General features: G+C 49.8%; 1 protein-coding gene and 1 long non-coding RNA gene across 2 annotated transcripts in view; one reads left to right on the forward strand and one right to left on the reverse strand.

The window, feature by feature from the left end:
• The window catches only part of ABHD17C (abhydrolase domain containing 17C, depalmitoylase), a 47,740-nt gene extending 38,774 nt beyond the window's left edge, over nucleotides 1-8,966 (reverse strand). Inside the window, exon 1 of the mRNA XM_077874244.1 lies at nucleotides 8,317-8,966. Coding sequence (XP_077730370.1) covers nucleotides 8,317-8,915 — 599 coding nt within the window. The 5' untranslated portion in view covers nucleotides 8,916-8,966. The remainder of the gene's footprint in view (nucleotides 1-8,316) is intronic.
• Nucleotides 8,967-9,411: 445 nt separating this feature from the next.
• Nucleotides 9,412-14,229, forward strand: LOC144299014 (uncharacterized). The gene is made up of 2 exons (XR_013365837.1): nucleotides 9,412-13,309; nucleotides 13,904-14,229. It is a non-coding gene; the product is annotated as an uncharacterized LOC144299014 (long non-coding RNA).
• The last annotated feature ends 2,714 nt before the right edge of the window (nucleotides 14,230-16,943 follow it).

A 16,943-nucleotide genomic window follows, 5' to 3' on the forward strand; every position in this document is an offset into this window, starting at 1 on the left:
TATTTTAAAAGGAAGTGTGTGATTCAGGTGTCTGAGCCAACTTTAGGAAAAGGGGAGGACAGCTATCTATTGAAGGTCATCCCAGTAGCAAAGAGCAACCAGCACGTCCTGAGTGGTGCATAGGGACTGGGTTTTACCTTCTCGTCCTCCCCTTCCCTGACTCTGTGCCCCAAGAAGTCTCTGGCTCCTGCCAGAATGCAAGCCCTGCACCCACGAGCTAGGCCTACAAACGGCATGGTGCAGCAAGCAAGAGAGGGACGGCGTGCAAAGTAAGTGCAAAGTGTTAGATTACAGGTAAAGTCTCCCCTCCTTTCAAGGCCTCCTTTGGGCACATAAACACTTTGGTGAGTGATATGCCATCCGGTCTAAAACACTCATGCAGACTGTTCCCCAACATGAGACGCAGAGCCCAGAGAAATAAATTCAAACTGCCTCTGCCCCTTATAGGAGCATATACAATAACCCTCATACCCCCGAGCCTGGGTTTCCAGTTACTGCAGCTCAACCGCAGGCGGGAAGTGGATGATCCTCCTGACGCATCGTCAGAAGGTCACGGGCAGCCTCATGCTACGTCACCATGGCTATGCCATGCACCACATGTCACCTCATCGTGCAGGCACTGAATCATCTCCCACCCTCAGAAGGAGGGGGAGTACGGTGCGGTAAGGTAGTTTGAGAGGGAGAACACGTTCACATAACCTTCATGATGGGATACTGCTACGGGTGTCCTATTTATTACGAGTTCTCGTTGCACATGTCTCACTGTGCCTAGTTTACACATTCGACTCGATCACAGGTGTGTGTGCCCAAGAGAAAACAACACACACAGGTTTGGTGCGATCCATCTTAGAACAAATCTCCCACAGACCAGGGGGACGAGCGCAGAGCCAGGACATCACTGCCATCCTTTGCACCCAGTCACCAAACCAGGCTTGCCCCGGGTGTTTATGTCTACAGAGAGAGGGGAAGGAAGCAAGTTCCTTAAGGTTCCTTCTGATCTAAGTGCCTGGCCTTCCGCATGAGCTGAACATTTCGTTATTACAGCTCTGATAATTTTATTCATGATCGTGAACAATAATAACAGCCCATTTGTGGTGCTCTTATGATGTGGGAAGCACTGCATTAGAGCCCCTGACACAGTGATGATATTATTTTACTAGCACTGACACAGTGAGTCTGACCATCACCATCACAGCTCCACAAGTTAGGAAACTTGCCTGAGGCCAAGCAGTCAATGAGTGTCACAGGCAGGATCTGAACTCAGGTGTGCTGGACTTGAAAACCCCTGCCCTTCGCCACAAAAGCATCGGAGAAAGCTCAGACTTGCAGGAACATTCCTTACGAGGTCACCCTTGAGAGATCGTTGCTCTGTTCCTCTGACATAAGAGCCAGAAATCAGTACAGCTGTAAATCACCTCAATGAAGAAATAAATCACGACAACATCTCAAGCTGGGAACCTCTATGTGAAGCGGCTCAGAAGCCACACCTGCACACCCTGGCCTGTTTCTCTGCCGCCTTCACCTAGCTTGCCCACTTGCTGCTGCCCCACGTGCCGCTCAGAGCAAGTCCACACCACCGGCCACTGGCCACCAGCAGCCCACTATCCCAGAGTGGCCACTGGTCATGGGGCAGGAGACAAGAGGAATGAGTGAGGGGAGGTCAATTTTCCTACAGCCTCTGTGGCCTCCAGCCCGGCCACGGGAGCCCACACATGTGGTCACAAAAAGGCAATGGTGTCCCTGTTCTATTGACTTGCTGTAAGGAATCAACTGTGGGCTACTCTTCAAGGCTAGGCTCTTTTATCAGAGTGAGCCCTGTGGAGGCTGAAGCTCTGTGGAGACAGGGCCTCACACCCCCTTCAACCAGGAGGGGCAGGAGCCTGGCTAGCAGAGCCCCCTCTCCCCCAACCCCAGCAAGTGTGGGGGGGACGGATGCAATAGGGCCCCGTCCCGGTCTCTCTCTCGGGATGTGCCCTGTTCAAGGTGACATGAGGGACTAGGAGGAGTTCCAGCCTCAGAACTAATTTCCCTAGCTCAAAAGGTTCTGTGCTTATCTAACTTTTGTAAATTAAATCTCTTAGACAAATCAGGAAGCCTATTATTTAAAGCAATCCTGAAAAAAAAAAAAGTCATTCGAACAGCCAAGTAATGATCTCCTAAGTGTATCCAGGCACATCAGGCCTCTTCAAGAGATTTATAGTCTCAGCATGAGCTTAAGCAAAGTACAATGGAGAGGGGTGTTCTGGCCCTGCCACGAAGGCTGTGGACCCTATGCCGGCTCCGGAGTCTCCTATGGGATCACCAACACAAAACAGGGGAGACAAATGACATGTGCAGAGAGGAGACGAGCCAAAGTGGTAGGAGATGGCAAGGCCCAACCTCAGCGGTACACTGAGTGACCTCGAGGTGACATCCCTGAAGTGACCCCTCCAGAAAGAAGAGAGGAAAACAGGCGCTTCCACATGGAGGGCCCCAGCCCCTAGGAGCTCCCTGAATAAACACAAATACATGCAGAAAACAAAACAGGGAGGAGTGGCCCATTCACACAGAAACATGCAGTGCTCCTGGGATCTTCTGCCCCAGGGGCACCAGAGAGAGCCGGGCCCTCCACACAGAACCATGGAGAAGTTACTACGAAACTAGGACATGAAAGCTCAGAGTGTGCTGGGGCCGGAGAAAAACCCTCCCTGCGAGCCACAGGGCACAAGTGCACTTGGAGGGGACAGGGAAGAGATGCCCAGGATAAGGCGGCCTGCACACCCCAAAACACACTTCGCCCACTTGGGCTCCCACAAGTCTCTTTGGAAGGGTTACACTCTCCCAGGCAGATAATCTCACATAGGCTGCCTCAACTTGCAAGCCAGTATTCTATCCCCTTTCCAGAAGTACCACCGAGCTTTTGCCTCGTATACACCACTATTTCTAACACCTCTGTTTTTCTCATCTCCAGTCGAACCCAAGTAGAAATCCTAAGCATCCTGCCCTTAAAGGCACCGCAGTATTGCCTCTGAGGGAACAGGGAGCAAAGACGTGCTTCTGACGTGCTCTGACTCCCCGGGAAAGGACCTGCTCTGCTCCTGCAGGTCAGAATGATAAACAGCATTCACAACCAGCAGCCAGATCCAACCCCTAGGGCACCCACTATAGCCTTCCTGGGACTTCTGATTGTCTAGCTACAGATCCTCTGAATCACAGACACAGAAGTTACAAAACAGCAACATGTAGTTACGTAGGCAAAATGCCTCTAAAATCGCTCCTTTTTGCCACCATGGATGTGTATGTGGCCGGCAGTCCCTCTTCTTCTCACCAGACTTCGAGGATCAAGCGACCCCTGGCCAAGAAGCAAAACCAGAATTGTCCCTTTCCCCAGTGGATTCGGATGAAAATTGGTAATAAAATCAGGCGGAACTCCAAGAGGAGGCGCTAGAGGAGAACCAGGCTGGGTCCACCGGCATCGCCCGCGGGGTGGCCCATGTATCAAAGCTGCATGAGGGTCACGTGGTCCTATCCTATCACTCTGTGAACATCCCTACCGCCTGAACAACAGACGTGTTCTATTGGGGGAATGATTCTTTTCTGTTACTGTGCCTCCACACCAGGAAGTTGGTTCAGGAATAAATGTGTGAGACCTTCTGGCTGGAGGGGGAAAAAAAAAAAAAAAAGGCCTCTAAAATCAAGTTCATCCTTTTGCAAAAAAGAAAAAGCAAGCAAGCAAGCGTTTGGGGCTAGTGATGCTCAAGGGGACCCTGCCCTCGTCCCCTCACATCTGGTACAAGCACACACACACATATGGCTAACGGTTCACGGCGAGCTGGTCAAGCAAACAAACCGTCTTCTGTAAGTTGCCTCTGGCTCCGAGGCACCGAAAATCATTCCTCCTTCTCTCTGCATTTGCTTTCTCTGTTGGGGTCAGCATCTCTGTCACCAAATGCCTGGCTCTCCCACAGTCTCTGCATCAAATGGAAGGTTCCAACAGCTTCCTTGGAGGCACAGGTAACACTGGTGATGTACTCAACCACAAATGCCCCCCTCTTGTCTTTCTAGATGAAAATGTTTCAAAATACTCTCCACCCCTCTGCCGCCTCATCCTCGGGGTCATTTGCTTGTTTGGGTTTATACTTGTGAATTGGCTTGATTCACACCTTGAATCCTGGGTAGGTCCCCCTTCTACAACATCTGCACTGGCTGGCATCCCAGGAGACCCCCAGAGGACGAGGATGGGTGCTGAGGGGCTTAATCATAAGCCTATAGGCAGCTCTTCCCACACAGAGTAATCACCTCCCCGGCTCATGTTACAACACCACTTTCCAATAAGGCTGCACTGATCTTCAGTGTCTCTCTACAAATATTTCTAAGGGATTCTAATGCATTCCCTCGACTGCCTGTATTGACAACACACTTACAAGGGATGTGACACAGTGTAAAGCACATCCTAACCTTCAAGCTTTCAATCAGGCTCAGGTTCCCTAGTAGAGAACCTCCTCTCATTGTTCCCACACCACCTGCTGGGGGACTAGATATTTGCAGCCCCTCCCCCAAAATTCAGATGTTAAAGTCTTACTCCCAAAGTGGTGGTATTAAGAGGTGGGACTTCTGGCAGGTGGTTAGGTCAGGAGGGTGGGGCCCTTCTGGTGGAGTTAGTGCCCTTATAAGAGCAGCCCAAGAACAACTGTTCCCGCAGTCTGTAATCAGGAAGAGGGTCCTCAATGGACCCCAGAAATGCTGATGCCCTGATCTCAGACTTCCAGCCTCCAGAATCGTGAGGGATAAATTTCTGTTATCTCTGGGCCACTCAGTGTGGTATCTCCTTATAGCAGCCTGAACGGACTAGGACACCAACTTACTTCTCCCATGCTGGGACCACACTCTTTCTGGATCCTCCAAACCTATTTCGATTCCACACCTTTCCTGCCAATTTTTCAAATGCTTAAGATGATCACCTGCTGGCCAAATAGCAATGAACATCCTTCTTGCCTTCAAGTTTACTTCTCCCCAAACCTTTATTTTAGACTACTTGCCCACTTCACCACACATCACTTAGAGGACGTGCTACCCTCACCCATGCATGTGGGTAGTACGCATACTCAGCATTGTCTACGTGGGAAGTCCTCCATCAAGGACCAGGCAGCTCATTACAGCACGCACAGGGGCTGCTGCAGACAGGGGATGAATACAGATGGAGAGGAATATAAAGGAAGGGTTATCATTACTCTTCTGTTCGATACAACCGCTTCCCTGTTCCAAGAACATCGATATAATGGATACAAAGTAGATGAGACCTCAAGCCAATCCATCATAACACTCCCCCTCTGCGGTTGTACTCATGGATATTAAAACTTTGGAAGTAAAATAAGACCCAACTCTTGTCTGTAAGAGTCCAACTCAGGAAAACTAAATTTATCCCATTAATTTACTCATGGGGCATCCATATGTGCCATCTGTTAAACAAATATTTAATGCATACCTGTTACTCTAAGCCATTGTTGACACGAAATCCCTGCCTCAAGGGACTTTCAATTTAGTGGGAAAGACCATTAAATAACAGGACATAGTAAAAAAGTATAAGTGCAGGTCAAGGGGTGGAACGCCAGCTGCCCAGGAAGACAGAGGGTCTTGGAGTCCCATTAGGATCCGGACGGGATCAAGTGTTTCCGACAAGGAAAAGGGGCTAGAGGTGATCCTGAGGAGGGGGGCCAGCCCCGGGGCCAGGTGCTCTGGGGGATGTACGGCATGGACACACACACCTGACCCACAGTCCTCCTGGGAGCCAACCCAAGTCTGGAGATGGAGACCACACAAAACTAGGCAGTCTCTTCCTCCAGGATCTTGAGCAGCGTGCTTAACCGAGAGGACCTCAGAAAAGAGGACCCCAAAGATGACACGGCAGAGGCAGAGGTGGGCAGTGGGGTCTAACCCAGCCTCAGAACGGGTACCTGTGGTGGAAGGCACCCCTGTCTGGGCAAGGACAGACAGAGACATAAGTGGGCAAAGAACAGGGCACCTTCCAAGCAAGGGTAAGGCACAGGAGCTACAGAGAATGAGAGCGCCGGCTGCACGCAGGCAGTGAGGGGACCGGAATCAGTAACTCCTCTGTCATTAGAACAACTGACACACATAAATGCACCTCTTGAGAAATCTGATAAATAGGTCTGCATGGGGTGGAGGGAAAGAGCATGCAAGCAGCAGCCAAGAGACCTGCTGCTGGTCCACCGTGAGATGACCTTCCCTAGGCCTCCACCAGACAAGGTGGATGCACAAGAGAAGTGTCCAGAAGTTAGGAAATAAATCCAGTGGCTAGCAACCCACATTCTTCTTCATCTTTTTTCTTTTTTTTTTTTTTTTAATGTGAAATAAGACGGAATATATTATGCCATGCACATCGCCCATGGAAAAAATACGGTTTTGTGAAACATTTGCTTCAGTCACAAACGTGTACAGACAGATATTGATGTATATGTGTGTGCTTGATCAAGACACGACATGTGTGTGTTACTGGGGGGTCACTGTCCAAACAGTGGAAAGCACAGGGCAAAATGATTTGTAAGTTTCTTCATATTCTAAGACTCTCATTGTAGCTCTTACATTCTATACCCATTTTACAGATGCGCGAATCAATCTAGATGTGAATTCTAATGTAAAATTAAATAAACAGTAGGTGTAATTTAGATGTATCATCAGATGTTCCACAATTGAAGCGTTTATCCAAAAACAATGCCCTTAATTAATCAAAATATGACAAAAGTCTCCAGGAAATAACTACCTCTAGCATACTTTGTAACACAGCCACACCTGTATATTCAGGGCAAAGGGCTTGCCTCCCATATGAAAGACTTTCCTTCTAACATAGTTATGCACACATAGGAACAATGGTCTACTTAAATTCTCACATCCTGATACTCAAGATAGGATTTTAACGTTTCATTTTAAAAATATTTAATGCCAACCCTTATTTCTTAATACCTTTAGCAACAGTATGTGACAGCAATGTGTTGACTGTGTAGGACACACAGTTTTGAAACCCTTTACTGGAACAGGTGGCATTCAACTACTTGTGGATCTGGATTCAGTGTATCTACGTATGATATATTCTGATCTGCCCAAACCATTTTCGAAAACTTATCATCCAAATGAAGTCCTTCTGGACTCCAAGAGAACACAGGTAACAATGTATATTAAAGCCCAAATACATTCCTGTTGGACAAGGCATTTTCCCAGAAAGACAAAGGGTAACTTATGAGCATAGGCTCATAAGAATACAAAAGGAGACAAAATCATTCATGTTGGCGACATGCATAAGCCAAGTAAACACATTCTAGATAAAAACATTTAAGTGCCCATTGCCAGAAGCCTGCCAACTGCACTGACTCTGGGGACTCTTCCCATGGAAGAAATCAGATGTCATTATAGACATGATCTCAGTTTTTTTCACCATCATTGCTCTGGGGCAGGTGGGGAAAAGTCACAAATACCAAACCTAGAGCACAAACAGGTGAGGTGACCTGCCCACCTGCCAGATGTGTGCCTTCGTTGAGGATCTGACCCAGGGCCCGGGAACCATGCCTGCCATTTGGGCCTTCTACATCAAAGGCCCTTCCTCAATAAATACTTTCCAGTCCTTCCGCGAATGCTAATTCAAGGTCAGGCGATTCCCCTAACCCCACCACGTAAGACTCCCACTGCTCGCGGGCTTGTTCCTGAGCTCTGTGGAAGGTGCCAGGCCGCCAGCCAGCAGCTGACCTCCGGCCCGCAGGGTGCCAGCTCCTCTGCCTAGCAGGAGGCAGACTTCACCCCCATCGCCCCTCCAGGCCCCTCAGGCCCCTCCGGGCAGCCCACCCATGCGCCCCGCAGACCTCCCTCCACCGCGGCACGGGCCCCTGATCACACAGCGCAGCAGCCCGAGGTCCACGGGCTCCGGGGCCTTGCCCAAGGTCACCTGGGTCTGCGGGCCTTCGGGCTGTGGCGGCCGGCTCGCACCAACTCAGCGCGAACCAACTTGCTCCTGCCCCGCGCTGGAGCACCCCACGCCGCCGCTGGCGCTGACCAGAGCCACAAAGGGCCGCCGGGGGCCCGGAGGCACCGGGGCGTGCCCCAACAGGCTCACCCCGGGTCGGAGCGCAGCAGGGAGCGGAGGGCGGGGGGGGGGGGCACCTGGGGAGGGGGCGGGAGGCGGCCAGGGGTGGGGAAGAGACGCGAATCCACAGCGGCCTGGGCGGGGGCGGGAGGGGCCCTGCTGGCGCGCAGCCCGGGGGGAGGAGGAGGGGCCCCGCCCCCCCCGGGCCCCCGCCCCCCCGCCCCCCGGGCCCCCCGCCGGCTCACCGGGTGCGCAGCGCCTGCCACGCGGCGTCGATGTCGGCGTACAGGTTCTTCTCGGAGGGCTTGCCCGAGCTGACGCCGTAGCCCGAGTAGTCGTAGGAGAAGATGTTGCAGTTGATGCGCGAGCCCAGGCCGATGTAGAAGCTGCACATCTGGCCCAGGTCGACCGCGTTGCCGTGCGAGAAGAGCAGCGTGTAGCGGCTGGAGGGCGCGCAGCGCACGAACATGCAGCCGAGCCGGTTGTCCCGGGCCGTGCGCGAGAAGAAGACCTCGACGGCGTCCAGCTCGCGCTGCGAGTACTGCCAGTCGGCGCGCTCGCTCAGGTGCAGGCTGCACGCGCCGGGGCCCGCGCCCTCCTCGGGCTGCTGCGGCGCCGGCTGGGCCGCGGCGGGGGCGGGGGCGGCGGCGGCGGCGGCGGCGGCGGGGGCCGGGGCCGGGGCGGGCGCGGGGCCGCGCTGCTCGGGCGCCAGCACCGTGTAGGTGGGCTCGGGCGGCAGGAAGGCCAGCTTGGCGGCGATGCGGCTCGGGCAGGGCGGGCAGCAGAAGAGCCAGCACAGCTCGCCCAGCGAGAAGCCGTTCATCCTGGGGCCTGGCTCGGGCATCGGGGCGGCCTGGAGCCCGCCGGCGGCCGGGCGGGCGGCGCAGGCGGAGGCGGGGCGGGAGGCGGGAGGCGGGGCCCGGGCGCGGCGCTGCGAGCCGGGGCGGGTCAGCGGCGGCCCCGCGACCGGGCGGAGGAGCGGGCGGCCCGGGCCCGCACGCGGCACACAAAGCCGGCGGCGGCGGCCATGGCTCCAGCGCGCCGCCCCCCGCCCCGCCCCGCCCCGCCCCGCGCCCGCCGCCGCCGCCACTTCCGGGTTATCGCGCGCCGCCGCCTCCGCGGGGACTCGGCGCCCGGCCCGCCACCGGGGCGGGGCTCGGCGACCCCTCCCCCCACGGCCGCGGGCACCTGCCGGGCCTGGGGGCCTGGGGGGGCGCGGGCACCTGCCGGGCCTGGGGGCCTCGGGGGGCGCGGACACCTGCTGGGCCTGGAGGGACCGCGGGCACCTGCCGGGCTTGGGGCCGTGGGAGGGTGGGCGGGCACCTGCCGGGCCTGGGGGGGGGCGCGGGGGAGCCTCAGGTCCCCGGGACCCCCCTACTCTGGGGTCTGCTTGCAGACTGCTGGGCCCACCCCTCAGGGGAGCCTGGAGGGGGCGCGGGCACCTGCTGGACCTGGGGAGCACGGCCCGTCCCCGGGACGCGCGGGGGCCCAGAGGAGACAAAGGTCCCCAGGACGCCCCTGCTCCAGGTCTGCTCGCTGGCAGCTGGGCTCACCCCACAGCGGAGCCTGGAGAGGCGGCGAGCTCCTGCTGGGCCTGGGAGGCGCGCGCAGAGGAACCTCAGGTCCCCGGGACGCCCCTACTCTGGGGTCTGCTTGCAGACTGCTGGGCCCACCCCACAGGGGAGCTTGGAGGGGGCGCGGGCACCTGCCGGGCCTGGGCAGCACGGGCCGTCCCCGGGACGCAAGGGGCCCAGAGGAGCCTCAGGTCCCCAGCATGCCCCTGTCTCCTCCAGGGTCTGCACGGGGCCCATCCGCCGAAGGGATCGCGCAGGTGGTGGGGGCATCCTCCTGCACGAACTGTTGCCCTCACTCTTCCCTCCCTTCTCCAAATCCAAGTTCCACAGTGCATAGAGGTTCTTGGGAATCTCCTGAAAAGAACATTAATGGGTGGAGGAGCATGGGCATGTACCTGCAGTATTTGGCTCTTGGCGTCTGGGCTTCCTGAGCTGCCTCTCCCTCACGTCTCAGCACGAGGGCTGCTGCTGTTGAGGGTGAGGACGGCCAGCGCCGCATGTCCCCGTTTCAGGAAGTCGTTTCTGCATGTGGAGCCACGTTGTTACCTCCCTAGGGGCATGATTGGGCCTTTAGGGCGTCCCTGTGTCTGCAGGAATCAGGGCTGCTCCGCACCTAGGAGGGTGGTACCCTGTGAGCTTGTCCGTTCTGGTGCCGCCTGCAGTGGGTTTTCTAGGTGTCTTCTACAGGGGTAGTTTCTCTAGACGTGTTTTGGGTCCAAGATTTTTAAGTGGTCTTAATCATGAAAGATTTCTTAAAATGATTTAAATCCACTGTCTTCCTGGCGCTCACCTTTAAATGATTTTTCTTTTTTTCAAATATAACTCTCAGTGCCTGAAACTGAGCATGCTCTGGTGCCAATTTCACTGAGCCTTCCATACTCCTTTTTTTGCCTTCTGATTTGGCAACTGAACTTCCTTTCAGGAATGGACAGGAGGTCCCCTTCCCGGACTGCCAGCAGGGCAGCTAGAGACATGGAAGTTGGCAGCATCTCAGCCCTGGACCTGTTGTTTCAAGTAACACGTCCTGAGAATTTTAGCTTTTGTTGTGGCTTTAATAGGAGGAGATCTGGATGAATTTGCCTATCCAGATTGCATTAACCTTCAGGACCTGGTTTTAAAAGACCATTTCTTCACTGAAATAATTTTAGACATTTTTGAATGATCTAAAAAGTTCAGAGAAAACCCAGTTGGTAAAGCAGGCCGACAAAGTATTTCTTAGTCTATTTGAAAGTTATTCACACTTGGTGAAGCTTTGCCTAAAACCAGATTTTTAGCTTCATAGGATTGGGTTTCCTTGTTTAAAAAGGTTTGTAAGTTGGTACACTTCTGTGCACTCTGCTTAGATCTATACTCTGCTTCTTGTATTCAATTTTTGTGTATATATTATGTAATTTTTTTATGCTCATAGCACCCAAGATATTTTTTGTGCAACAGTTACAAAGATGAGTAAGACTGTCCCTTCTCTCAAGAACCTTACAATCTAATTAGAGCCTCAGGAGAAGATTTAGAACAGTTTCACAGATGCCTTCAAAGAAAAAAAATAAAACATCCACTCCCCATAAAAGCTAAGGAGAGTATCTTCAATCTTGGCTCAATGGTGGTGTTTCTGTGGGGAGCTAAGGTGATAGTCCTAATCAAAGTCAGAATAGGAATAGGACTCTAGGAACAGAGATGACAGGGTATCTAGCAGGCCCATTCATCTTCCTTAAATACCACTCTCTCACCTGTCTTGGCAGGAGTTGAGTAGCAGGAAGTTCATACATAGTAGGGCACTGTGGCCAGAGCCTCAAGGGGGTGTCCTCTACGTGGCTGATGGGAAAGACAGCTCAGTGTTCTAGATGGCCTGTAGCAGTGTTAACATCATCCAGAAAATGAAAGAGCCAGATACTTATTTATGCCTTGCCTTGTTCCACAAAGGATTTGCAGAAGGTCAGACAGTGGAATACCAGTGCATAAATAAGTAAATAATTAAAAATTTGGCTTTTAGAAGGGACACAGAGGTGGACCGAAACAGCCACCTTTCTTCAGACAGCTGTGTCGTCTCAGGCTTGTGTGAATGTTAAATCGAGACCCTAAAGTCGGGTGCCGTAGAGCAGAGCTACTGAACATTTTGTACCTTGAGCTACACATAGTCGTGGTAAAGTTAGTGCTGCTCCGGGGCTCGGCCTCCCCGGGCCTAAGGGGTTCAATATCTCAGCACACCTCCAACACACCAGCAACTGATGCATCAGTGTGCCTTGCCATACTGATAGGAAAACTTTCACAGGCAACACAGAGGGAATACATTTTTCCTGTAAAATGCAAAGGTCAGGGATTACTAGCTGTTTGTTTTAACCCTAGGGAATTTCTGTGTGGCTTCTCACCTTCTTGTAGAGAAAGGTCTAACTTTGAGTTTGGGTCAGCAGACATATTTACTAGGTAGGTGCTTAACCACGAGTCGGTCACTGTGGATCTGGGGGATGCAGAGGTGGCCAGGACACAGCCCTCCTGCCCTCAGGAAGCTCCAGGACTGATCTGCAAGTTGGCACAACTGCATCCTGCTAAACCAGCCAGAACTGGTAACCCGAACAATATTCCCAGGAACTAAATCTGCCGTTTGTTATTTAATTGGCCCTTTCCACACCAAACTTTTCTTCCACATTGATCTGCCCAATGTCGAGCTGCTCAAGATCTAACTCAGTTTATAAAAGTAAAACTGTATCAACAGTATAGAGGAGAATGCTCATTTTTATTTATTTTATTTTTTTAAGGTTTTATTTATTTATTTGACAGAGAGCGAGAGAGAGCACAAGCAGGGGAGTGGGAGTGGGAGAGGAAGAATGGGCAAGGGATCCTGAGGCTAGGCTTCGCCTGAGCAGAAAGCAGACACTTAACCCAGTGAGCCACCCAGGTGCCCTGAGAATGATCATTTTTAACTGATCATAAGAGAAGGATATTCATGCTTTAAAAATGAATCTGGTTATTTAGATGCACAGTAAAAGAGAAATCTAAAATAAATGGCCTGTTTTACTTTTCTCTTAATATAGGGGCGGATGCTCTGTGAAGGCAAGGATTGTGTTTATTGTGGTCACCACTGCTCCCCCACCCTTTCCCCACCATCCATGCCTGGCAGAGAGAAAATGCTCAGTAAATATTAATTAAAGTGATAAAGAATGAATGGGTGTTTTGATGAGTGCACCAGGGGATAAGCCCGTTTCTTCTGCCTTGCGCATTACTATCAGTACAGGCTCTGAAGATACAGAGCAATCCGAAGCCAACATGGCATCACAGTGGGTTTCTAGCTACTGCCTGTCCTCTAGCTGAGGAGCTGTAGCATCCCCCCATCCTGCTTACTCCCAGAGCTAGAGTTTGTTCTGGGTGACAATGTTCCCAGTTCAGAGGCACAGTCATCGCACCTCCCCCACTGTGAGAACAGCCCTGTGGCTTGGTTCTGGCCAATAGTCTCTAAGTGGAGAACTTTGTGAGGGGACAGACTAACAGAGCCAAGCTCATCCATAATGTTTGCCTTTGCCCCCTCCCTTTCTTCCCACTCTGGTTGCAGGAATTATTGGAGCCACAGCAGCCACCTTGCAACCATGAGGGTGAATTTCATCGCTGAAGGTGGTGAACAAGAGATGAGAAGCTAGAGGCTTCGTGGCCTGCCTTTGTCAGGGCTTCTTGTTAGGTGAGAAAAATAAACTGCTTTGTCCTTGTAGTTAGATATTTTGTTACTGTAACCTGATGTGGTGATGAGGAATCCCCATCAGAGATTAAAAGATTTTACACTGTTCTCCCCTATCTCAGTGAGGACAAAGAGTATTGTGTTGTTCAACAGTGAAACAGTTTATGCCTGGATTCTGCTTATTTCCCATAGAAAAATATTAAAGTATAACTAAAGGTGGGATAGATTTTGGAGGAGATATCTATTAAACTAACACATCTGAAATGTCAAGTGGGGGGAGCTTATAATTTCGGGTTAAAAAATAGCATACATGACACTTTGAGGCTTTTCCAGGGAACCTATGCCAGGGTTCAGTGGGAAAGGGGCCTGCCGATCAGATAAGAGCTTTTGGAGGCAAAATGTCTTTTCCCAGAACCTTTTTCAGCCCAAGGGCCCTTATCAAAAGTGTTGAAAATGGAGTCGCTGGAATCCAGCTGGGGAGAGCTCACGGATCTACAGGATGAGCTCATGGATCTACAGGATGCTTAGAAAGCACTGCAAGAGATAAGGATTGAAAGAAATAAAACACCAGCCGCCCACATATGTGTGTTTTCACAGTTCCATCCGTTGCCTGGATGACTGTATCTTCAAACCCGCCTTTGGCACGAGTCCCGCCCTTAGCCTGGACTGCTCACGGGAGCTCCAGCGCTCCTGAAACTGATCGCACAATTTGGACGTGGTGAACTGCTGAAGATGGGAACTGTGACTGTCTGGTTCCACTCTATATAATTAGCACCAAACATTATGTCCCACCACGTCATAGGAGCTCAAAAGGTGTTTGCCAACTGACTGGAATTCAATTGCTGGTCATTTCTAATCACTTTTTAAAAATATGCAAAGATGTAATAGACAACATTAAAAAAGTAATTTTTTCTAAACAGAAAGCGGGAATGGCCTTTTATATGCTGAGTTTGTAAATCTAATTTGAAGGTGATAAAGAGTAATACCCCATGGCATTAGTTTTAAGGTGGTTTTTTTTTTCCCCAGAATTTTGGATAGCTACATATTAAAACAGTGTACAAGAGTGATTCATCTGTAGTGTTATTCCAGGGAAATTTACAATAACAAATACTAAAAACATACTTTACAAAATAGTAACACCAAAAAAAAAGAAAAGTAATACCAGCATCAGACTATGCAGAGGAACCAAAATGACCTAGCCGCTTATAAGTATTTACTGTATGATTAAGTTGATAAGTCAGTGGGGATATATTAATTCATTCAATTATTGGTTAAATATTTGAAAAAAGATAAAATTCGATTCTGATGGATCAAAAAAATCAAGGATGTTTTTTAATGAAACCAAAAGATAACTGGAAAATAGAAATGAAATTTTACAGGGGCACCTGGGTGGCTCAGTAGGTGTCTGCCTTTAGCTCAGGTCGTGATCAAGTCCCTCATTGGGCTCCCTGCAGGAAGCCTGCTTCTCCCTCTGCCTGTGTCTCTGCCTCTCTCTGTGTGTCTCTCATGAATAAATAAGATCTTTTAAAAAAATCAAAATGAAAATTCATGCTATTTTGAGCATAATATCAAAGGCAAAACCACAAAAGAAAAAAAGTCAGCGATTTGACTACATAAGTTTTCTGTTTTCAGAACGCTGAAATATCTACAGATGAAATGATGTGATATGGAAGATGTGCTCAAAAAAACCTGGGGAAAAAGGAGAGGAAGGGAGATAAACATGAAGCAAAATTGATAAGCTGTGATTTGATAATTGAGGCATTTCAGTGATGAGTTGATGGGCACATGAGGCTATGTGTTATTCTCTACTTTAGATGAAAGTTTGAGATTCTTCATACTAAAAAATTTACATCTTTTGTTCTTCAAAATGATGAAAAATTAGGCAAAAATATTTACTGCAAGTTCATTTAAAATAAAACACTCTAGAGTACCCAGGTGGCTTAGTCTGTTAAGCATCCAACTCTGAACTCAGCTCAGGTCATGATATCAGGGCCTTGAGTTCAGTCCCCAAGTTGGGCTCTACACTGGCATGGAGCCTGCTTAAACAAAATGTTTTTAATTGAAAAAAAAAAAAAAGAAACTTTTAAAAAAACACCCCAACAGGGAAAATGGGCAAAATACACGGACAAGCATTTTATTAAAGTAGCCTATAAGTACTCTATGAAAAAGGGATTAGACTCTTTAGTTGTTTTTTTTAAGATTTTATTTATTTATTTAAGAGAGAGTAGGGGAGGGCAGCCCCGGTGGCGCAGCGGTGTGGCGCCGCCTGCAGCCTGGGGTGTGATCCTGGAGACCTGGGATCGAGTCCCGCATTGGGCTCCCTGCATGGAGCCTCCTTCTCCCTCTCCCTCTTCCTCTGCCTGTGTCTCTGCCTCTCTCTCTGTGTCTGTGAATAAATAAATAAAATCTTAAAAAAAAGAGAGAGAGAGAGAGTAGGGGAGTTTGCACATGTAGGGGGAGGGGTAGAGGGGCTAGAGATGTTCTAGCTGTTTTAAGATACATCAAAAATCACTATCCACTGAGCAGGGAGCCTATTGCAGAACTAATCCCAGGACCCCAGAATCATGACCTGAACCAAAGACAGATGCTCAACCGACTAAATCACCCTGCCCCCAGACTCTTTAGTTAAAAAAACAAAAAACAAAAAACAACAAATTTTTAAAAAATGTATTTTTAACCGTCTTAAATTGATCCCAAAATTTTTTTAAAGGATGAAAGACCCCCCTGGTACTCTGTGGGATATGATGTGGAAAAGTAAGTACTCTGACCTGCAAGTTTCTGGTGGGAGTGTTAATTGATATCATTTTTCTACAAGGAAATTTGACAATATGTAATCAAAAGACAAGCATACAGCATCTACAATCAAGTAATTCTGGTCAGAATGTAGCCGAAGGAAATACTTTGTTTTGCACATAGATTCTAAATAGTAGGATGTTGATGACAGCATAGTTTATAATAGCAAAGGAAAAAAATCAAAGCCAGAAGTAAGTGATAGCATGTTCGGACAATAGACTGATATGTGCCATTAAAACAGGAATTGAAAGACCACATTTAGTATCATAGGAAAATATCTATAATAGGTTGAATAAAAACAGAGCACAAAATATGTACAACAACATGGATGTCAAAATTTAAGCCCGGGGTGGGGCGGGGGGGAGGGAAACTATCTATCCCCAGCCAGTGACATTATAGAGATTTTGTTTTGATTTGGTTGGTCATTTGTTTCTGTTGTCTGTGTATAATCTTTTTTTTTTTTTTTAAGATTTTTATTTATTTATTCACGAGAGACACAGAGCGAGAGGCACAGACACAGGCAGAGAGCCATGCAGGGAGCCTGACGTGGGACTCGATCCCAGGTCTCCAGGATCACACCCTTGGCTGAAGGCGGCGCTAAACCGCTGAGCCACTGGGGGTTCCCTGGTGTCTGTGTATAATCTATAAGTTCTGGGCATGTATTATTTTTATAATGAAGAGGGAATAATAAAGCCAAACAGGAAAAAAAAAAAAAGAGGAAAGAAAATACTTAAAAGTAATGAAGATGTTCTAGCTGTTTGAAGATACATCAAAAATCACCATCCCAAAGATTAATGTCCCGTTCACATGGGAATAAAATAATGTTATTACAACTGAGATCTGT

The sequence above is a fragment of the Canis aureus genome, chromosome 2 (assembly GCF_053574225.1).
Source record: "Canis aureus isolate CA01 chromosome 2, VMU_Caureus_v.1.0, whole genome shotgun sequence".
Classification (NCBI taxonomy): domain Eukaryota; kingdom Metazoa; phylum Chordata; class Mammalia; order Carnivora; family Canidae; genus Canis; species Canis aureus.